A 24,499-nucleotide genomic window follows, 5' to 3' on the forward strand; every position below is an offset into this window, starting at 1 on the left:
GCTATTGCTTTCTTAACATCTTTCTCTCAACAACTAATTATAGTGCACCCAAAGGGAGTTCAGTTTACACACTGTTAGAGCATGTTGGCATGAGTTAGATTATTAAAGTGCCTTGCCAGAAATTGTTTATAGAATATGCAATAAAACTGTACCCATAATCCAGTTTTCTAAACACAAGATATTTGTGTTATAAATTCAATTTAAACAGCACAAATTCAATGAACAGTGGTCCAAATGGAATTTACCTTCATGCACAATCTTGGGTGCGTGTCAAGATGATCATATTCTACCTGTTTGGAAAGGAAATATTAATTATCAAGGTGATACAACAATGCTCACAAACCACTGAATTCACAAAGACTATGCAGCAGTTGTGCATGTAAAAACAGCATATACGTGTATAAGTAGCATATACGCATGTAAATATTTTATATACCTTGCAAGTATCCATGTATTGCAGTATTATGCATAGATTTTAACAAAGAAAAAAGGTGCAGTCTAGGGGAATTCTGGGGAGGGATTCATAAGTACTTGTACAAGCTGCTATTTTGTAAGCAGTATATGTGCATACATTACCAAACCTGTCAAAGCAGTTTTATACCTGCTAATTGACTCACACAATTGAAATAATCTGTGCAGTTTTTGGGTTTGGGATCTGAGTGAATTGGTTGGGATACAGAGTGAAGTGCTGGAGGGCCTAGATGAAGGTTGTAGTGAACTGATAGAGATATTAGCAAGCTGGTAATTCCAAGTATGCACATGCATACGTTTAAATATACCGGTCTCCGTATTTAAATCTGGGTTATGATGTGCAAATTTTTATAATTATTACACATGTAAAATATATGAGTGGATTTTTTCAAATGGTGAGAGAAAGTATGCGTGCTCCCGCTACACAGTTTATAAAATATTAGCATAAATTTCCGCACACCCACTTAACAAGCTCAAATGATGTACTGCAGAAAATTAAATTACTTTACTCAGAGTTTGCTAATTTATTAGAGACTAAGCTTTTTGTATAATTGTGTTTAAAAAGGTTTAGACAAGTTCCCAGAAGAAAAGCCAATAAACCATTATTAAGGTGAACTTGGAGAAATTTACTGTTTATCCCTGGAATAAGCAGCCTTTTAGAATCCTGCCAGGTACTTGTGACCTGGATTGGCCACTGTTGAAAGCAAGATACTGGGCTTGATGGACCTTTGGTCTGACCCAGAATGGCAAATCTTACGTTTTTATGTTCTTATGTCTCTTTTCAAGTTTCTTTTGACATAAGAAAGTGCAGTCAGTGGCTTCTAAAGAGCAGTGTGATACCGTAAGCAGTCTGTCTTACCAGAGGATAGATTCAATCTGAACTCTGACTATCCTTTTGCAGTGTTTATTAATTACCACAAAAAAATTAACAAAACACAAGCCTGCTACCCCAACAGTGCTGGAAACAGAAATGCAGCAGTTCACCCACTTAAGTCATTTAGCAAAGTTCCTGCTTTCTCCTAGTGTCATCTGGCTTCTCCCTTTCCCTCTGGGCCCTAGCATCTTATTCCTCTCCCACAGAGGAAAAGCCCTGCGACCAGGATGCCCTTGGGGCTGTCGTGGACTAGACTAAATGCCTGGTCCTGGGCTTTTAAGGAGGGTCTAACATACAATCCTTTGCAAGCAGGTTGTGTCAGTTTTTCCTCTCATGGCATGTGATACAGGAAAATGACATCATTAGCATCAGTCAGGCCTGCCAATTTTCCCATGACACAAAAACACATATAAAATCATGGGCTGTTCTCATGGCTCAGAAGATACTGGTTCAATTTCCCGATCAAGCCTTCTGTACCATGGGTCGGCTGGGGAGGCAGGATTCACGGTCACTGGGAAGCTGTCATAGTCATCAATAAGGTTAGTCAAATTTACAGCCCATGATTCAAAGTTCCAGAAGTAGGGTCTTGGCTCCCAGCCTCAGAACTGGTTCTGCAGTGACCAAACTCGGAAAAATAAGGGGGGGGACCGTATTAAAATTAAGTGGAAAAATTCCCTGGGTAGTTGTGAATGAAGGCTCATGGAACCAGAACCCCAGCACTGCCCCAGACTGAGCTGGAAGCAAAAGGAGAAAGGAGGAATGACCAGGCTATAAAAAAACAAGTTACAAAAATCACTCAAGTGACTATGGTAGGAGCTGCACACCTGCAGCTGGGCCTTTCCACATATATCCCTGCCTTGTACAGGAGTAAATTTATTCAGAGCCGAGGGATCCAGAAAGAAAAAAAAAAAAAAAGGAGTAAGCATGCGAGCGAATAACCCCTCTTGAGATGGCCCTCAACACGTGCATTAAGGAAGTGTCAATTGTGGCTCTTCCTCTCAAACATGCTTTTTGAGCCATGTTGAATATTTGTTTGCCCGCCTGTATTTCTTTCAAATTGAGCCTTTTATGAGAGTTTTATAAGCTTCAGTTTCCAAAAATATTCACCTTCCAGAGTCCAAAAAAACACTCAGGGATGAATCAGTCCCACAGTGAAAGAAAACACTGGCTCTTAAGGGACTAGAAGTTGCCTACCATTATTATGCCTCTTGCAGCAGCAATGGTAATATTTGGGTACTTACCTTTCCAGGAACTGTCCTTGACGAGTCTGGCAGATTTGCACACTGGTCACTAAACTCAGTCAACCAACATAGACTGATACTGGCCTGCACAGGACAGGATGGCTGCCAGGCTAGCGTCTGTGTGATCGTGTCATATGTAGCACCATCCCAGAGTGTTTCAGTATCTAAGCAGGAGGAAGAATTGCATCGGTTAACAAGGCATAAAAAGATGCTCGCATGACTGCATTCTGTTGTAAGCCTGAGGCACTGTGAACAACAACATGATTTCATGTCATCAGTTTAAAGGTCATATAAGCTAAGCTCTAGAATAGGTGTCCTCACCTTTATCCTTTTTCTTGTGCAATACGATCAGGGACTGATTTTGCCCTAGTTTACTGGGTGGCTTATTGTTTCAAGTGATTGTGATATGAAGAGCCCTGCAGCCCACAGGCAAATATCCAGATTAGGGGGTGGGGTTTGCAACCGCTTATCACAGTTCTTCTGCCCAGCTCAAAAAGTGACAGAACAGGATAGTCAGGAGTAAAGCTCAAACTTAGTGCATGCCCCAGTGGGAGAAGGAAGTAGCCCAATTTCAGCTAAGCAAGAAAATGAAGATTTTCTGTGCACTTCCTCAGCAGTGATTCCAGAGAATACGCCCAAGCAGCTAAAATGGCAGCATTTCATAGCTCAACAGCAGCTACAGCTCCAGCCCTCCCAGTTTACAGGGAGTCAGTACTTGCCCAGGCCAGTCAGGCCTTTTCTGTGTACAAGTCTCTCATTTTGAATTCTGGTGCATCAGAGTCTGTTGTGAGAGGGCAAGCATTTCTTCTCTCCTAGACTTGTACTTGCCAGTGCCTAAATAATATTCAAAACCATTTGCAGAAAGGAAAAGACTTGAGGGTGTCATGGGTCAGACAGGCTGGGCTGGAATTTCCCCTAGCAGGAGTAGAGCCAAACATGGGGGCAGGGTCGGACTGAGTCTTCTGCCTGTACCAGCCATCTGCCCCGCAGGTTGAGCCCCTTGGGTTCTGGTGGACAGCAAAACTTAGCTGGAACCGGATAGGCCGAGTCTAGGAGCACGGCTGCAGCTGTGACATGCTACAGGCTGGGAGCTGGATTACGGCACAGACTGGGACTGAGAGCAGGCAGGAGTGTATTTTCACAGGGCTGAAGCCATGGATTGGAATCGAGGGCAAGCTGGCATCAGAGGATAAGGGGAAGCCTGAGACAAGGAAAATGCCAAGGCCTGGGAAACAGACAAGGGACTGCATTGGACTGGGCATGGCAGAAAAAGAGGTGCTGGCTGCCTTACCAAACCTTTATTTATTGCGCCAAGAGCAGGAGGGAAGCTGGCAGCAGCCCCGCGGGGCCTTTTACCATTTGCCTGTGGGCAGCAGGGTAGATACCGGCAGCATCAAAGAGTTTGTTGTTGAACTCAGTGGTGAGCAGGAGGGTGTGTGTCAGCAAGGGAGATATCAGCAGGGAGAGGGGGGTGTGGTGCCTGCATATGAACATACACCACAGCAGCTGTGATTAAACCATAGCATCCTCAGGCTGGGTAAGGCAATGTGAATGAGAAAGTAGCTGTGATGAACTGGAGGGTGAAAATCTGGACAATTTAAGGACATTTTAGCCCTCCATCTGTCTTCCAGACAGTACTTTAAAATTCTGCACTGTCCAGAAAAAATCCAGACAACCCTATGTCAGACTGGCAACCCCATACCAGACTGCCAGAAAAATTGCTGTCCGTTAAAAAAAAAAATCCTCACATTCCTAGTCCATGCACTGAGCAGGCATCAAGGAACCAGGCTTTAAGCACTTATTTACTACCATGGATCTGATTTACTAAACTTTTTTTTTCCCATAGACACAGAATGGGGAAAAAAAGCTCTTATTTAATCTTGTCCAATGTGTGAAAAATACATGGATTTACAGAATAATAATATAATATATGCAATGTAGGCTACATTTTCAATATGTGTGACAGGCATCTAAGACAGGACTGTAGACATGCAAAGAGACTAATTACATGCCTCAGATATTTTCAAAGACGTGAAGTGTCTAAGAACAGCTAAATATTCAAATTTAGGCATCACAAAATGTGGGTGGTTTAGGCATGTGGCCTAACATTGACCACACTGAGCTCATTTTCTATATAGCAAGTAAACCTGAACCAAATATTTAACCATCTAACTAGGCCAGAACTTCATGAAATCAGTTCTGGTGATCCCACATCCAGTCAGGTTTTCAGGATATCAACTCTAAATAAGTAAGAGATAAATTTACATGTATTGGAAACCCAGTATATGTAAATATATATCATGAATACTCATTAGAAATCCTGGGAAAAAAAGTCTGTGGATTAATTAGAATGAGCTTGAAAAACTTTGAACTACACCCCCCCCCCCCCCCCCCCCCCCCCCCCATTTAGGTGTCTGATCTGATGCTCGGATGGAGTTTAAGGAATTCAAATTCAAAATCTGACCAGTTTTTTTTGCACATAATCTCATACGCATACAGTGCCCTACTTAGAAAACACAGCTGCATACCCCTGTATCTGACAGCAGCACAAATAACACAAGTAGCAGCTCTAGATATCAAGGGCTAAATGTGTCATTTGGTAACCAGGGGCGGATTGTGGGGAAATAGTGGCCCAGGGGACTTTTCTCCATACTGGCCCATGGGTACCCAATTACACATACAATTTGGTGAGTCACCAAATACAGAATAAAGGGACCATAAAATATACACAGAAATGCACAGACAAGCTAAACTGGAAATCACAAGTTAGACTGTATGTAATGCAGCAATGGAAAAACAGAAAATACCATCATTCCTCATAAAACATCAAACAATAAAATCAAGAACTATAAAACATCACAATAGGAAAATCATACTAAAAATATATATTTCAAAACTGCTGATGAATAGAACCTCCAGTAATTTAACTCAGGGACATTTTCAAAAATGTGTATATAACACCAATAAAATATTTTGAAAAGAGCAGACATCAAATAATATTCAGTAATTAAAACTAATAAGGATTTTTAAAAGCCCCTGCTGCCCCCTTCTGTGGGAGCTCTTGATTTCCAGGCACCCTGATATTGTCGAGGATTAGGAGGTTATCCTCTCTCTCTCACACATACTTACATGTCCATTCTCTCTCACACATACACTGTCACATACATACATATTCATGCTTTTATATCCACCATAACCTCTCGCTCTCACTGCCACTGACACACTCTCAGGGTCTAAGACAATCTCTCCCCCTCCACACACAAACTCTTACTCCCCTGGATTTTCTCATACACACTCATGCTCTCACACTCACTGGCTCCCTCACATACACACAAACACACACACCCAAGCAAGTTCCCAGTCATTCTCACACACACACACACACACACACACTGACCCCCAGGCAGGCTCCCAGTCATTCTCACATCACTCCCGCTCCATCCTCCAGGCAGGCACCAATTCATTCTCACACACACACACACACCCACCCCAGGCAGGCACCCATGCATTCACACACATACACCCCCAGGCAGACTCCCATTCATACACATGCACACACTAAAGGCAGACCCCTCTCTCTTTCTTTTGCCAGCAACCTCAGAACCTCTCTCATTCCTCTGCTGCCACTATCACTGCTCCACATGGCTATTGGGGAGGTGCCGATTGCTGCTACTGGCACTGAAGCCCCTTCTGCTGCCTCCTCTGTGCAGGTCCCGTGGGCTTCCACTTTCTCCATCCTGATCTCGTACATTGTGAGATCCACATAGAGAAAGTGCTATTCTTGCACATTCCCAAAGATTACATGAGCCAATCACTAAAAAGTAATTTATTTTTTTTTTACCTTTGCTGTCTGATCTTAGTTTTCTAATTGGTTGGTCACAGGCTTTTTTTTCCACTTTCTCTTTCTTATTTTTTTTTTTGCCAATTCCTTTTATATTGTCTTTTTTTTAATTTCTTTTCTCTCCATCTACCTTCTTCCCTCAAACACACAGTCAGGTTCTCATTCTCACAAGCATTTCTCTCTCACACACACACAGGCTCTCACTGTCACATGCTCTCTCTCATACAATCATTCATACACACAGTCTCTCACTGGCACATGCTGTCTGACTCTCACACACCCAGGATCTCTCTCACTCCCACATGCTGTCTTGCTCAAGCACAGGCTCTCACTGTCATATGCTCTCTCTCATACAATCATTCATACACACAGTCTCTCACTGGCACATGCTGTTTGAGTCTCACACACACAGAGGCTCTCACATGCTGTCTCATCTCATACACGCACACACACATTCTACAGACCCTCAGCCTCTCTCTCACCTCGGGACCTCCTCTTCGCAGGTCGCCGCAGGATGGGTTCTGCAGCGGCCCTGATCTTCTCGGGCCATGGTAGCCCTGCTACCGGGGCTCTTCCTCTTCTCAGGCCATGGCGGCCCTGATACCAGGCCTCTTCCTCTTCTCGGGCCACTGCGACTTGGGATTCGCGGTGGCCCGTAAGCACTGCTCCTCTCTGCATGTGCTGATGCTCCTCCTCCTTCCTGCCCACGCAGCTCCATGCAAAGTTTACTTCAGGAGCCGCACAGGCAGGAAGAAGGAGGAGCATCAGCGCGTTTAAACGCGATCTTTTTCTTCAGGCCGTGGTGACGTGAGCCTCACCACGGCCCTGCCCATCTGCTTGTCGCAGCGCCGCATGAGCCTACCTGCGCCCGGGGGCATTGGCTCCCCTCGGGATACCACTGCTCGCCCCAGGCCCAGGCCTAGTGCTTCCACCGGCTCTGCCGGCAGGTTTCTCTTCGGGCCGCAGCGCCAGCAGACCCTCTTCTTGTCTTTGGCCGGGAAGTTCTTAAAAAAAAAAATCACGTGATGGGAGCGACCGGCCCACCGGGGGATGCCCGATCCCCCGATAGGCCAATCCGCCCCTGTTGGTAACTGTCCAAGATGAATTTATGCTTTACTTACCATTTTTAAATGGGCAAAGTTGGATCCTCCTGGAGTCTGGAATAGCTGACCAACCCTGCAAACAAACAAGATGTGATATTAAAATAAAAATAGGTTTCTATTCAATTTTTATTGTGTTCCATTCTTTCATCTACAGATATGGTTCACATGAAAAAAAAATTATAATTTGAAAAGATAGTATTCAGAAATGATTGAGTGTAATATAAAAAATCAGAGGTTGATGTATTTAAGTGCTAAGTGATTTTGCAAAAGGAGGGTTTGCACACAAAAACAGCATAAAAAATGTTGCTGAAATGTGCAAAGCACTGGTGTCAGCATTTTCCATGTTTTTTCAAATGAAGCCCCCTGTTTGAAAATCACTTGGCACTTCCCCCTTCGCACACAGTAAACCTTCAAGCATAGTCTGTGAGAGTTTACTAAAATTGAGTTAATGAGCTGCTGCCATGCAATATCATCTACTCAACAGTTCAAAAAATCACTGAAAACCTATCTATTTCAGAAAGCATACACCTTATCTCCTAACTCATAAAATAAACATTCATTCATCTGTTACAACAGCAGCATCTCCTTCAATTCATACAATACCCATAAGAAATAATTCTTTCTCATTCACTCCGTTTGTAATTTTATTGTTTAAAAGCCGCTGGTCATGAATGTTTATTGTGTTATTATTTTAATGTTAGTTTTAATTTGTTTTTATTTGTTAAGTTTACTTATTATGTATGTTTGGTTGTAAACCGTTTTGATTAATTCTTTCGAATTGTAAAAGCGGTATATAAACATTTTTATATAAATAAATAAATAAATAAATAAATAAATAAATAAATCATCTCAACTCAGAATTCAGCAAAAACTGGCATAGGTAGATGGCTTCACTGGCCGGTTTTCACAAAAAGATAACTACATCTCAAAGTGGTATAGTTATCTATTTTCTGCTGTCCCCCAAAGCTCCAGTTCTACTCAGCAGTCAGAAAACTTGTGCACAAACAAGGCCTCTAACCCACAGAAAATTCTGCATGTTAGTATATCATCCCCACATAGGATGATTCTTTCTCTCCCCCGAACTTTACTGAATCGGCCCGAATGATAGGGTGGATGAACTTGGGGGAAGGTGGGGCTTTATGTTCAGGGTGGCATAGAGTCCAACAAGCGCTAACCTTTAAAAAGGAGATAGAGCAACTTTTAAACTAGAACAAAGGGGAAAGCCACCAGTCGCTCAGCAGCGCAAGGTTCACACGGAGTTATCTTCAAAGGATACTACTGAAGCATTAGAGTTAGGGCATCTCAACAGAGAGGTTCCTATAAAAAAAAGCAGTCCAAGTATCTATAATTAAAAACTCACCTAAGCTAAAAGATTCCAATTTATCCCTGTCAACTGAAAAGCAGAATGTAAATACAAACAAAAAACTCACTTTGAAATGTTTGTATGCTAATGCCAGAAATCTAAAAAGTAAGATGGGAGAATTAGAGTGTATAGTAGTGAATGATGACATAGACTTAATTGGCATCTCAGAGACATGGTGGAAAGAGGATAACCAATGGGATAGTGCTATACTGGGGTACCAATTATATGACAATGACAGAGAGGAGCATCTTGGTGGCAGGGTGGTGCTTTATGTCCAGGATGGCATAGAGTCCAACAGGATAAAGATCCTGCCTGAGACTAAATGTACAATCAAATCTTTATGGGTAGAAATCCCTTGTGTGTTGGGGAAGAGAATAGTGATAGGAGTATACTACTGTCCACCTGGCCAAAATGGTGAGACGGACAGTGAAATGCTAAGAGAAATTAGGGAAGCTAAGCAAACTGGTAGTGCAGTAATAATGGGAGATTTCAATTACCCCAATATTGACTGGGTAAGTGAAACATCAGGGCATGTTAGAGAGATACAGTTCCTGGATGGAATAAGACAGTTTTATGGAGCAATTGGTTCAGGAGCCAATGAGAAAAGGAGCAATTTTAGATCTAATTCTCAGTGGAGCGCAGGATTTGGTGAGAGAGGTAACGGTGGTGGGGCCGCTTGGCAATAGTGATCATAATATCATCAAATTTGAATTATTGACTGGAAGGGGGACAGTAGTAATTACACAGCTCTAACGCTAAGCTTTCAAAAGGGAAACTTTGACAAAATGAGAAAAATAGTTGGAAAAAAACGGAAAGGTGAAGCTACAAGAGTAAAAAATGTGCAACAGGCAAGGACATTGTTAAAAATTACCATCCTAGAAGCACCTTCCAGAAAGGTGGAAGGAAGGCAAAACGATTACCGGCATGGTTAAAAGGTGAGGTGAAAGAGGCTATTTTAGCCAAAAGATCTTCATTCAAAATTTGGAAAAAGGCTCCATCAGAAGAAAATAGGATAAAGCATAAGCACTGGCAAGTTAAAGGTAAGACATTGATAAGACAGGCTAAGAGAAAATTTGAAAGGAAGTTGGCCATATAGGCAAAAATTCAGAATAAAACCTTTTTAAAATATGTCCGAAGTAAAAAGCCTGCAAAGGGAGTCAGTTGGACCATTGGATGATCAAGGGGTTAAAGAGGCACTTAAAGAAGATAAGGCCATCGCAGAAAGATTAAAATATTTCTTTGCTTCAATGTTTACTGAAGAGGATGTTGGAAAGATACCCGTTCCGGAGAAGGTTTTCATGGGTGATAATTCAGATCAACTGAACCAAATCACGGTGAACCTGGAAGATATAGTAGGCCAGATTGATAAACTAAAGAATAGTAAATCACCTGGACCATGTAGAATACACCCCAAGGCTCTGAAAGAACTAAAAAATGAAATTTCAGAATATTACTAGTAGTTATTTGTAACCTGAAGACTGGAAGGAGGCCAATGTAACCCTGATATTTAAAAAGGGCTCTAGGGATGATCTGGGAAACTATAGACTGGTGAGCCTGACTTCAGTGCCAGGAAAAATCATACAAAATATTTTAAAAAACAAAATCAGAGAATATATAGATAGACATGGTTTATCCAAGGGAAGTTTTGCTTCAGAAATCTGCTACATTTTTTGAAGGTGTTAATAAACATATGGATAAAGATGAGCTGGTATATATAGTGTATTTGGATTCTCAGAAGGTGTTTGACAAAGTCCCCCATGACAGGCTTCTTAATTTTAAGAAAATTAAAAAGTCAAGGGATAGAAGACGATGTCCTTTTGTGGATCGCAAGCTGGTTAAAAGACAGTAAACAAAGAATAGGATTAAATAGTCAGTTTTCTCAATGGAAAGAGAGAAACAGTGAAGTGCCTCAGTGATCTATATGGGACCAGTGCTTTTTAATATATTTATAAATGATCTGAAAAGAGGAACAAGAAGTGAGGTGTTCAAATTTGCAGATGACACAAAATTATTCAGCATAGTTAAATCACAAGCAGATAGTGATAAATTGCAAACATCTGTGCAAACATAAAAAAAGACTACTCTCTTCAGTAGCTGCTGCTTAATAGCTGGAGTGAAAATGAAAGCAGCAAATAAAGAGAATGAAGTAAAAATGGGTCCTATGACATCGCTCAACCCCTTGTCCAATCACATGCAGTAAATCTTAAGAAAAAAGGAGAAAGGCAAAACTTTTAAAATTACCACATTCTACATAACTGTGTGTTCTGTCCCCAGCAGTGGGTACATGTTTGTGTCTGTATATACTGTGCTTAGTGTTGAAACACCTTTTTGTAACCCATGATAAAAACCTGTGAGCCTTGCCTTTAAGGGAACTTGCCCTTAAGAGAAGTTCCCTTCATCCTTTGCTTTCTCTCACTTGGGAAGGGTCTGTATGCCCTCTCAATCTAACTTGAGTCTTCTTAAGTGCTTTATTGGCTCAAGGGACTGCCCTTCATGTTCCCCCCTGTCACATGGATCCTAGGCTCGCTACCATTGGATCTCGCCCTCTAGCCCCAGCTTGTGGGGATGTTTCCTGTAATCACTCTCCAAGACTCTTAGCCAGTCTCAGCCATGCTGACTCAAAGCTGGAAGTGCCTGCAACCTCTGTGATATGATCAGCTTTTTTACATTCCTTCTTATCGCTTTAATTCTAAACATTAAATCAGCTTCAGAACCCCTTTGTCTTCTTACCCTGCATCCCAAGAAACTCTGTTCTCCCTTCTCCTGCCTATCTCCAGCTACAAAGGTCTTTGCCTGGGGCTACACGTTTGGAAGCAATAATTGTAAGTAATGGAACATTATCTGTACAATAAATAATTTCAAACTTAAAAGATCTTTGTCCGAAGACTGATTGGGAAGGAAAGTTAGCTGTTTGGATGAGGGAAACTTGGATGTTTTCTATTGAGCCAGCACACTGTGCATTAGTTCAAACAAACCTAAGAACCTTCCCTCCCTTTTTATATTCTCAGGAATTGATGTTAACAACAATCTCCATCTCAGCAGCTCCGTACATTTGCTGTCTATTATTACTCTAGTCCCAATTCGTCACACAGGCCCTGACCAAAGGCTTAGTTAATATAACTGCCACCATGTTCTCTGTGAGGCAGTATTTCAGTTTAACCAATTCCTTCTCACACATATCCCTCACGTAGTGTATTTTTATGTCCACATTTTTCATGTTTGTCCTGACTTGTTTTGTGTCCACCATTTTGATACAGACTTGGTTTTCTTCCAAAACCCATACTGGCATTGGTGTATCGATCCCAAAGTCCAAGTATAACTTGGACAGCTATACAAGCTCTCTGACAGCTTGCTCTGCAGCACAGTACTCTTTGCACATTGTAAGAGGTGCAGCTATCATGTGGTCAAGCTTCTTGCTTGACCACATGATAGCTGCACCTTTGTGAAAGAAAACATATCCTGTTGTTGATTTTCTATCCATCCTGTCTCCTCCTCCTGCATCCACAGAGCCAGTCAGGAGTGAACTCTCAGTGGCCAGTAACTTCAGTTTTAAGTTCATTGTTCCTTTCAGGTTCCTTCCCAGCTTTTTTATTGCAGTCCAGTCCTCCTGAGTTGGCTTAGTTAACTCTTCTGCTAAGTAGGCTCCCAGCATTGGCTATACTGGGTCTGGACACTTTTGCAATATAGAGTCTTGTAATGATCATTAATGATGAATCATTTTTTATTTCCAGCTCCCTTTTGGTAAATCGCTTTCAAAGGGAGTACTAGTTTCATTGACTTCAGACAGACCTAGAAAATCTACAAGATCTTTGATCTTTTGTCTGTGGTTCAACAGGTATTGTCCATGTTTATCCTTTTGTATCTCAAGTTTTTACTTCCATTTCTTTGTTTAAACAGTCAGTGATTTCCGAACTGTTGTCATTCTTTTCATACACACAGTCAGGTCATCTACATAACACAAAATGTATATTAATCTTCCATTTTTGTGTCTAGAGTAAAGACATGGATCAGCATCTCCTTGTTTGGATCCTGTGCTTCTCAGCATCTCACTCAGCTTGTCAGCCCATGTTTTGGCAGCTTGCTTTAGGTCATATATGGACTTCTTTAGTTTTCACACCAGTCTCTCTGTTCCTGATTCTTCAAATCTTGGTGGCAGAAAGATATACATTTCTTCTGTGAGCTCACCATGCAGAAAAGCAGTCTTTGTGTAAAGATGTTCCACTTGCAAATTTTTGCTTGCTATCATACTAAGTACTGTGTACTTTACAGCCGGTGTAAATGTTCATCGAAGTCAATGCCATATTTTTTGTGTGCAGCCTTTGGCTACCAATCTTGTCCTGTGTCTTTACATATTTCCTTATGCATCATAGTTAGTTTTAAAAATCCAATGACACCCTATAGCTTGCCTGCCTCTTGACAGTTTAGTCAGTGTCCAGATTTTATTTTTATGGAGAGCTCCTATTTCTTCTTTTGCTGCATTTCTCCATTTTTCTGTCTCAGTAGGAGGCCTAGTCTCAAGGTTTCTCCATGACGTCCATTTCCTTTACTTGATCTTTTAGATCTCCTTAGCTTTAGCTCTGGTTCGATAGGCATTGCATCTCCTTTTGTCTGATTATCATTGTCCTCTGAGACTGAATTTCTCTGTGAAAAAAGATTACCAGCATCTCCATATTCTTCTTCTAGCAGATCATTATCACTGGCAGCTGTGCATTCTTCTGTTGCACGTCAGCATCATCAGCCTCTTGCTCAGTAGCACCTTCTTGCTCTCTTACCAGATACAGCCACTTGCTGCTGGTGGGCCTTGCTTTTATTTCAGATCCAAGGCCTAGTAATTCATCCTGGCTTATCCTTTCTCTTTCATCAAAATATGCCACAGTGCATATTTTTACTTCTTTTGTTTTGAGATTCAGGATTAGAATGTAAACTGATCAACTTTGTTGTTCTTCTTTCTTGGTCCATCTAGTCTGATCAGTCTTCCTTCTCAGGACAGTCCAATGTTGCACTATTTTCCTTGTGCTTATGAATCTCCCGACTGACCACAGTTCATCTCTCTGCCTTTCCTTCCAATAGCTTGAATTAATCTCAGAATTCTCATTTTGCTCTTTTACTCTTTTCAACTCCTTGTGATTGAGTCTACCTTCACTATCCCACATTTCAGTTCATTCTTCTTTAAACCCAGTGGTCACTATCCTCTCTTTGATTATTTCCCTTTTTCTCATTCTGATCCACCATCATAGGTTACTATTCTGTTTCTTTAATTGCATCCCTGTGGTGGAATTTCTTTCCACGTCCCATCTGCTCCACGTCAAAATGAAACTCTTTCAAGGATCTATTTAAAATCACCAAGGCCTTCTAAGGCATCCTACTCCTCTAAGAACTTATTCAGATTTGTCATTATCTTAATGTTTAAATAAAGTTATGGCTTTTCATATAAAGCTAACAATAAACTTAGACACATTCAATCAGTAATGAACTAAGTGGTTGGTTCAGATTATACTGATCACCCCCCCCCCCCCCCTTTATCAGTTCAGATTGTTATTGATTCCTGTCTCCAGCTTTCACTCCCCAGACTGACTGGGGCTAGGGATGCTGCAGAGGTAGTGCTCACAGCCCCTGCAGAGGAGACAGTCCCAGCTATTGCTCAATGATGACACCTACTTTGGTGCATGAGAACTAGAAAGATTCCAGAGGAAATCATCGTCTGTGGCTACTGGCTAATGACATCACTGCAGTGAATGTGTTGGGAAGATTATAAAAATGGGGCAAACACCCCAGGTAGCTGCAAATGAAGATCAAGATGCTGTTGCCCAACAAAGGCCAGTTCCAAAGGTGTTGGAAGTCCAAAGTAAGAGGAAACACAATAAAAAAAAATGCTGTTGAAATGGTCCTACCTCAATGCACAGACAAGGCAGCAGCTGTGAATATGGTAAAGAAACTGATTTTGAAGGGTCTTCTCCCTTTATCTGCAAATATATAAAATGCTACTTTAGATGCAAATTTCTAGTTTAAAATGTTATTTTATACAATGCATTTTACATTTCTTTAAAAGCAGAAAAATCCTTTCAATAGCTAAATAAGTAAAATGGAGGCAACACCACAAGCATTATTAAATAATACAATGTATATTCATGGGCTCTAAGCAGTGTGTAGAGTCCAGTGACTTATTTAATAACATAAATATTCAGGAAATTTTGCAATATTACTTTGGAAGGATACTGCAAGATAATGTCCCAAATTTTCCAAAATGTATGACCACAATGTCACTACAGGATCTGTGGTGTCATGCAATATTCTTTCCTTCTATGGTGGATAGCTGTGAAGGTACCTTCAGCATGCTAGTAGCTCATGAGAAGAAAAAAAGCAATCTGCATAGATAAATAGATATTCTACAAATCCAAAAATATATACTCAAAATGTTGTTAGCCAAAAATCTGGATATTAGAAAAGCCTGGGAGAAAATAACAGAAATAGAGGGTTTTTTTAATCATTTGCACACAGTTGGCAAAGCACCTTTAGTTTAAGTAAAACTAAATTAGTAGCTCCAGACTCATGACATAGAGAGCATGAAAAGATAATCCATAAGGTTTGGAATAACATAAAAACCACTTTATTTCATTTTTTTTCACTATAGGTCTTGCTATAGTCCTTAAGAGGTCAATATTCATTGAAGTAGGACTCAGCCTTACATACTTGCACAATGACCGATGATTATATAGAAGACTGAGTCCTAAAGTGTCATTGCTAACGATGAAGCCTAGTATGATGGTCATGTAAGCATTGTTATATTGATATGCGTCTTTGATTGCTCATGGAATAAGAGGGCATGGCTGGTAATATTTAGTATTGTATCTGGCCAATGAGTGTCATGTGCACAAACTAAAATTGGTGCCTCTCCACCCCTTCCCCAAAGTGAAAAAAATATCCGTTTCACGCATGCCACTGTTCACAGCCTCTTCTGGGATATCTTCCCTCACCACCTTTATCCAATCCCCCCTCCTCCTTCTTTCCCTCTAGCATTCATTTTAGGTTTTTTCAAACCTATGCACTGTTGGGTCATGCCCCCCACCTCCCCAGGAAGGTCAGACAATACCAATGATGTTTGTATCTATACAGGATGGGACAGAACCCCAATATAATCCCTGTATCTCCAGTTCTATAAATCTCTCCCAACAATGGGTGCAGAGGAGAACTAGTTCCCTTACAACTCACAGCACAAAAGAAATAATTGTAATTCTGTTTACATCTCAGTAATGGTGACACAAACTTCCTCCATTACTAGGCACTTTGTGAAGTAAAAGAAAACAATGCAAAAGTCACTCAAAATCTGCACCTGCCATACCATTACATCAATGACTCCCAGGACACAAAACAGCAACAACTCTACCTTATGCAAAGGCAGCATTGCAAATATAGCAGGGTCCTAGAACACCAATGCAGCTCCTTCTGGGAATAAAAAAAACCAAGTTGGACTGCTACAGATCCCTACACAGATACTACATGCTAATAACATACCTCACCTTGTTCACAAACACAGAACACAGACAAGCCCTCACCAAATGGAGATTGTCTACAAATTAGAAAAAGAAGTATGCAGTGGTTCTCAAGGCCCCAATCAAACCTGATTTTGATGATATTCACAATAAATATTCATGACATATAGTTCTCTATATTTTGACCTAAGAACTAGGTCAATTTACGTATTTTGATATCTCTGAAAACTTGATCTCCATGGCGGTTCTCATATCTGGTTCTCGAGGCTTTCAGTTTCTATGATGACAATTGTACAAGTGCATAAGAAAATGGTTCTCCTCCTAGCATGAGAACAGCATCTGTAAGAGGCAGGAAGAATGCAGTGAACCTTTACCCACCAAAGCATGAGCTCCAGTATCTTCACAGCTAAACCATTTGTGACATAAACGAACATGGTAATCTTGATCTTCAAGGAAATCTGATACATGTATGGATATGGCTTTCTTTACTTTATCCACCTTGTAATCCAACTTTCCAGCTTGAAATGGGAAAAAAAGATATATGGAGTAACCATGATTGGGTGTGCAAAAAAAAGAGATATTACTATAATCTGTGTCTGTTTGAGTATGAGACCCAGCCAAATTAGCACCAGACTAGGAAGCAAGTTAAAATATTTTACTACCCACATGCTCATAAAATGGTCAATTGTGAGGAAAATATCCTAAATAAACTACTGTTTTATAAGAGATTAGGAAGAAAGACAATGGATAACTATATGATAAGTGGAATTTTACTGCAGTCATGTGATATCATCTAACCAAACACAGCATCCTATTTCCAAGTATCATTTTATAAGAATTTATAAAAACATATGTTTCAGAAGCAAACAACTAGAAAGAGAAGAACCAAATACAGCAGGAATTCTCATTACAGGCCCTAATAAGGCAGCTCGCTACAAAGGTGATAATGTAGTCTCCATTACTGGCTATGAGAGCTTGCATTTTATTTCACATCCAATTAGGGTTACCAACTTAATTCTGTTTTTTTCAGGGCAAGCTAATCCTTAAGAGTTGTAAAACATTTTTAAAAATATTTTTCAGCTAAAATGGACCTAATGGTATGCTTTTAAAACTAAACTTAAGTACATCAAAGAGCAACAAAATTCAGGATTGACTTATATTAGGGACCTTCATACTACCCCATGGATACTTCCCCCAATAGGGAAGTATCTTTTTTTTATAAAAAAATCTAAAAAAACTTTAAATAATATTTTTTTGTACCTATGATTAAAGTGCACTCCGAGCGGTGAGAAAACTGAAAGCCTATAAAACAATTTGGCCTCAGTATCCATGGGATTATTATGATGATCCCTAATATAAGTCAATCCTGAATTTTGTTTCTCTTTGATGTACTTAATTTTGTGAAAATAAGTGCTGAGACGTCTGTTCAGTTGTCATTTATTGGCATTGTGCTTGCATAATTTTATGACTTGTTTTGTGTGACGCTTTTAAAACCATCATAACCTAGTGATTTGTGAGTGAATGAAGCTGGGATATGTATCACCTGAACAAGTATGGAGAACTGATTCTGGATTGCGTGTGTTATTGTCTCAGCGGCGACCCCCATAGTCCCACTTCTGTTTCATAATTTCATCTTCTTTTTACTCACCAATACAGACTGGAATATTCTTTCCCAATTCTCCGTTTCTACAGTCTGCAAAGTACAGAACAGCACTTTTAGAAAAGGTTGAGTGTTCTTGTGAAGTATTAAGTATAGGTAAATGAGCTGTGTTCTTCAGAAATACTACTCTTACTATTTATCATGTTTGTAGCACTATTAGACATATGCAGAAACTCATAAGAGACAGTTTCTGTTCTGAGAAGCTTTACATTGTAATCTAGACAGATAAGATAAGTAAAAAGTTTCAGAAAATGTTTTCATCCCAGTAAATATGATTAAAATCAAAAGACTATGATGAGAAACAGCAACATTTTAAGATTTAAAAGCAATCTTATAAAAGATTATTTATAACCAGGACTTGAATATAAATAAATAAAATACCATACAGAGAGTATAGCATCTTCAGGACACTATACAGTGCTGTTTTCCCTAGAAAATTTGCTGTGCAATAAGCTTAATAGATTGAAAAAAAAATATGAATTCTTGAAGCTGCATGTTCTATATGTAAAATGTAAGTATGGCAAGATGTTATTAGATACAAGAAAAGACTCATTGATCCTCTATTTTCAGTTCCTTAACTACTAAGACTCTCTATTTTCTTGAGGATCACACACTGGAATTTCTGTCATTAAATATATAAGAACATAAGAAAATGCCATGCTGGGTCAGACCAAGGGTCCATCAAGCCCAGCATCCTGTTTCCAACAGAGGCCAAACCAGGCCACAAGAACCTGTCAGTACCCAAACACCAAGAATTAGGGATGTGAATCGTTTTCCATATCGTCTTAACGATAGAAATCGTGTGGCAGGGCAAGAAAATCGTCTTAGGAACGATTTTTTAGTTAAAAAATCGTTAAAAATCGTTTTTTCCGATTAGTGCGCACTAACTCGAGTTAGTGCGCACTAACTCGAGTTAGTGCGCACTAACGGGAGTTAGTGCGCACTAACTGGGAGTTAGTGCGCACTAACTGAAAATGATACAATTTGACACTTTTCAGGTCAGTTAAGGTCAGTTTAGGAATGAATATGTATTCCTATTGGCTGCCCTCTTATTTATTCATGTTACCAAGTTTCCTACTGACAGTATATGGGGGATGGGAAATGGAAACAGTTGGTAGCTTGACAAAACAAGTAATGTGATCAGTCAATGTGACTAGAACTTGTGCCCTAACCCTGATACCAGGGGTATTGTGATCTTCCTGCACACAGTGCCCTATCCCTATTAATACCAGGAGTGTTGTGATCTTCCTGCACACAGTGCCCTATCCCTAATACCAGGGGTGTTGTGATCTTCCTGCACACAGTGCCCTATTCCTGATACTGGGGGTGTTGTGATCTTCCTGCACACAGTGCCCTATTCCTGATACCGGGGGTGTTGTGATCTTCTTGCACACATCCCGATATCAGGGATAGGGCACTGCATGCAGGAAGATCACAACACTCCTGGTATTAATAGGGATAGGGCACTGCATGCAGGAAGATCACAACACCCCTGGTATCAGGGATAGGGCACTGTGTGCAGGAAGATCACAATACCCCGGAGGAGTGAGGGTCAGGCAGCTCCCCCCTGTCTGTGAAGCCAGCCTCTCACTAGTAATGCAGGGAGGGAGCTGTCTCAGACTTCACCATCCTCCCCCCCCCTTACCCACACACCATTCACTAGCTGGGACATGGGGGAAGTCAGGAGTGAGGGTCAGGCAGCTCCCCCCTGTCAGTGAAGCCAGCCTCTCACTAGTAATGCAGGGAGGGAGCTGTCTCAGACTTCACCATCCACCCCCCCCCCCTCACCCACACACCATTCACTAGCTGGGACATGGGGGAAGTCAGGAGTGAGGGACAGGCAGCTCCCCCCCTGTCTGTGAAGCAAGCCTCTCACTAGTAATGCAGGGAGGGAGCTGTCTCAGACTTCACCATCCTCCCCCCCCCCTCACCCACACACCATTCACTAGCTGGGACATGGGGGAAGTCAGGAGTGAGGGTCAGGCAGCTCCCCCCTGTCTGTGAAGCCAGCCTCTCACTAGTAATGCAGGGAGGGAGCTGTCTCAGACTTCACCATCCTCCCCCCCCCCCCCTCACCCACACACCATTCACTAGCTGGGACATGGGGGAAGTCAGGAGTGAGGGTCAGGCAGCTCCCCCCTGTCTGCGAAGCCAGCCTCTCACTAGTAATGCAGGGAGGGAGCTGTCTCAGACTTCACCATCCTCCCCCCCCCCCTCACCCACACACCATTCACTAGCTGGGACATGGGGGAAGTCAGGAGTGAGGGTCAGGCAGCTCCCCCCTGTCTGTGAAGCCAGCCTCTCACTAGTAATGCAGGGAGGGAGATGTCTCAGACTTCACCATCCACCCCCCCCCCTCACCCACACACCATTCACTAGCTGGGACATGGGGGAAGTCAGGAGTGAGGGACAGGCAGCTCCCCCCTGTCTGTTGAAGCCAGCCTCTCACTAGTAATGCAGGGAGGGAGCTGTCTCAGACTTCACCATCCTCCCCCCCCCCCCCCTCACCCACATACCATTCACTAGCTGGGACATGGGGGAAGTCAGGAGTGAGGGTCAGGCAGCTCCCCCCTGTCTGTGAAGCCAGCCTCTCACTAGTAATGCAGGGAGGGAGATGTCTCAGACTTCACCATCCACCCCCCCCCCCCCTCACCCACACACCATTCACTAGCTGGGACATGGGGGAAGTCAGGAGTGAGGGACAGGCAGCTCCCCCCTGTCTGTGAAGCCAGCCTCTCACTAGTAATGCAGGGAGGGAGCTGTCTCAGACTTCAACATCCTCCCCCCCCCCTCACCCACACACCATTCACTAGCTGGGACATGGGGGAAGTCAGGAGTGAGGGTCAGGCAGTTCCCCCCTGTCTGTGAAGCCAGCCTCTCACTAGTAATGCAGGGAGGGAGCTGTCTCAGACTTCACCATCCACCCCCCCCCCCCTCACCCACACACCATTCACTAGCTGGGACATGGGGGAAGTCAGGAGTGAGGGACAGGCAGCTCCCCCCTGTCTGTGAAGCCAGCCTCTCACTAGTAATGCAGGGAGGGAGCTGTCTCAGACTTCACCATCCTCCCCCCCCCCCCCCCTCACCCACACACCATTCACTAGCTGGGACATGGGGGAAGTCAGGAGTGAGGGTCAGGCAGCTCCCCCCTGTCTGTGAAGCCAGCCTCTCACTAGTAATGCAGGGAGGGAGCTGTCTCAGACTGGTATCAGGGTTAGGGCACTGTGTGCAGGAAGATCACAACACTCCTGGTATTAATAGGGATAGGGCACTGTAAGAGATGACTGTAGTAGATTGAATAAAGATCTGATGTTTCTGCTCTCCTCACACCAAACAAAAACAACACACAAGCAGAGAAGCCCTTCTTACAAAGCTGAGGTAGTGAGTTAAGTAGGAGGAAAAGTAAACATACTGGTGCCAGTGTGGCTACTTAAAAAATACACTTACCAACAATCAATTACATATATTTGAACTGTGTACAGTTCCAGCCAGGACCACCTTTCTAAAATGCACAGTGATTGGCAAATTCAACATGCACTAGCATTTCAGGTGCCTGCTAACAAAAATAATAAACAAACAAGTTCTAGTCACGTGAGTGCTGATCATTACATTACTTTTTTTGTCAAGCTTCCAACTGTTTCCATTTCACATCCCCCCAACCATATTGGTAACATCAATAGATAAGAGCACAGCCAGCCAATAGGAATACATACATACATATTCATTCCTAAGTGACCTTTACTGACCTGGGAAGTGTGAACACTTTGTTTAATTTTCTGTTGGTGTTCGTTAGTTTCCAGTTCCATTTCCCATCCCCCCAACCATCACCTCAGTGGTAACCTTGGTAATATCAATAGATAAGAGGGCAGCCAGCCAATAGGAACACATATTCATTCCTAACTGACCTTCAGTGACCTGGAAAGTGTTTATTTGTATCATTTTCAGTTAGTGCGCACTAAATCGAGTTAGTGCGCACTAACGGGGAGTTAGTGCGCACTAACTCGAGTTAGTGCGCACTAACACGATTTAACGATTTTTAACGATAAATCGTTAGAATTTCTATTGTATCGTGTTCTATAACGATTTAAGACGATATAAACATTATCGGACGATAATTTTAATCGTTGAAAAATGATTCACATCCCTACCAAGAATGCAAGATATGCAATCTAGAACGGGTAGATGTAAATCAGTTATTTACTCTTTCGGATAACAGAAAGACTAGGGGGCACTCCATGAAGTTAGCATGGGGCACATTTAAAACTAATCGGAGAAAGTTCTTTTTCACTCAACGCACAATTAAACTCTGGAATTTGTTGCCAGAGGATGTGGTTAGTGCAGTTTGTGTAGCTGTGTTTAAAAAAGGAATGGATAAGTTCTTGGAGGAGAAGTCCATTACCTGCTATTAAGTTGACTTAGAAAATAGTCACTGCTATTACTAGCAACAGTAACATGGAACAGACTTAATTTTTGGGTACTTGCCAGGTTCTTATGGCCTGAATTGCCACTGTTGAAAACAGGATGCTGGGCTTGATGGACCCTTGGTCTGACCCAATATGGCATGTTCTTATGTCATAAGTTTATCTGTATATAAACACATGAAAATATGTCCTAGAAGTTACAGAGTAACATCATATTAACACTGCAGTGTGTATTTTTCTTTATTGGATGTGAGCATTCCGTGATAAGCAATAAGGCTCTGATCATGTGACAGTGCCATACAATAATTCCCTGCACCTACAGTGTGGGTGTTTCAGCTAATCCACCTCGAAAACCAGCACAGAATGGAAACAAATCGACAAAATGCTGGTGAAAACCTATTCTAGAAAACTAGCCTTCCAGAGTTATACAGTATTTGTATCACCAGGTCCTTCCAGGAAAATAACAGTGTTTCCAGTAACACAAGATTGAGATTTACAATTTGTAGTGCACAGCTTGATAAACACACAGCAGAAGAGTGTTTTTGGCATTCTAAGTTACAATGCCTCTTATCTGCTAAAAGTTGGGTGACCTTGCAAGGAAGGCAGGCTGAATCAGGCCTTGTTTAAATGCCCCTCCCCTCCCCGTTTTTGCATGCCTGGAGATGTTTCTAATTGCTCAACTGATTTATATAAAGCCAGGACTGTATCTGCAAGCATGCAATGAAGTAAAACTAGGACTGACTCAACCTGTCTGCCTTGACATGGCGCTGTATGGTCAATCTAGCTATTGAAGTATGGTGCCTTACAGCTCTTACTTAGGCCTGGATTCACTCTTCTCGCAGAGAATAATGAATTGTGTGGTACCGGGGGGCGGGAGGGGGGAGAGGGGGGCGGGTCTGCGAAAGCCGGCAGCCATCGCACCACTGCGGTGCGCTGGCTGCCGGCTTTTGCACCGAATAACTACACCATTGTTAGGAATCTGCTGTTAGACTGCGGAGTAGCAATCTGTTATTATTGGCTCCTAAAGGAGGAGTCAGCAATCTTGTAGTGTCTCAGATATCGTCTTGCTACAGAGTTAGCAATCTGTTCAAGATCTGGTGCTAGGAGTTAGCAATCCTTATTAATCTGATATAGTTGTGGGTGGATCCCTGGGCCAGTGGCAGATGACCATGCCCCCGGGAGAATATCCCGAAAGGGACCACCGACTAGGCTTGAGTATGGAGACAGACACACATTAGTTCTTTTATTAAACAGGTTTTTGAAACCATCAGAGGTGGCAGTAGTGAGCTGATATGCCCGGCAGGGCTGTAGTCCCTCAAGTACTGGAACAGTGCTCCAGGATGGCTGAGCTGTTGAGAAACTGTAGAAAGTGAGTAGGCAGAGTAGATAGAGTTCATGAACAGAACTAGATGACAAAACTCACATAAGGTCTCAAAGAAGCTCAGGAGCTGGAAAGGTTTAGGCCCTTGAGGAGCGAGTACCTGGTTCCAGGGAAAGCTCTGAGAGAGTGATGGTAACTCACAAATGTTTGTAGCAGCGATAGCTTCTAGGCAGTAGAGAATCTTCAGAGTGTCCAGGAACATGGGCCCTCGAGGAGCGAGTACCGGTTCCTATCTGTAATCTGAAAGTAAAGAAAAAGAGCGAGGCCCCCGAGGAGCGGGTACCTCTGGTAAGTCCGAGGAGGCAGAGTAGCTTGGATAGCCGAAGCGAGTCCTTATCCTTATCCTTGCTAACTCCGTTAGATAGCGAAATAGAGACCTTTAAATATTGGAAGCAGATGACATCATCTCAGGGGTCGCCCCTGAGGTTCGAGCCCTTGCTGGTACTTCAATCAGAGCATGCGCGCCCTAGGTCTTCAGGCAACATGGCGGATCTGCAACGTCGAGCATGTCCGGGGACGCCGGAGGGAGATGGCATGGAGACACCGCAGCAGACAGCCGTCCATCAGACCCGGAGGAAGTCGCCACAGAGGTAAAGAGGGCGGAGTGAGGACGTCGAGCAGAGATGGTCGCAACAACATAAAAGGTGTAGTTAT

General features: G+C 42.3%; 1 protein-coding gene across 2 annotated transcripts in view; it reads right to left on the bottom strand.

The window, feature by feature from the left end:
* IL17REL (interleukin 17 receptor E like) overlaps positions 1-24,499 on the bottom strand; it is a 142,328-nt gene that overhangs the window by 47,978 nt on the left and 69,851 nt on the right. For both annotated transcript variants that reach the window (XM_029616471.1, XM_029616472.1), the window contains exons 6-11: positions 18,032-18,076; positions 16,762-16,901; positions 14,785-14,856; positions 7,549-7,603; positions 2,587-2,750; positions 246-290 (exon numbers count right to left, since the gene is read on the bottom strand). In XM_029616471.1, coding sequence (XP_029472331.1) covers positions 246-290; positions 2,587-2,750; positions 7,549-7,603; positions 14,785-14,856; positions 16,762-16,901; positions 18,032-18,076 — 521 coding nt within the window. The remainder of the gene's footprint in view (positions 1-245; positions 291-2,586; positions 2,751-7,548; positions 7,604-14,784; positions 14,857-16,761; positions 16,902-18,031; positions 18,077-24,499) is intronic.

This window comes from Rhinatrema bivittatum, chromosome 9, assembly GCF_901001135.1.
Source record: "Rhinatrema bivittatum chromosome 9, aRhiBiv1.1, whole genome shotgun sequence".
In the NCBI taxonomy this organism is placed as follows: domain Eukaryota; kingdom Metazoa; phylum Chordata; class Amphibia; order Gymnophiona; family Rhinatrematidae; genus Rhinatrema; species Rhinatrema bivittatum.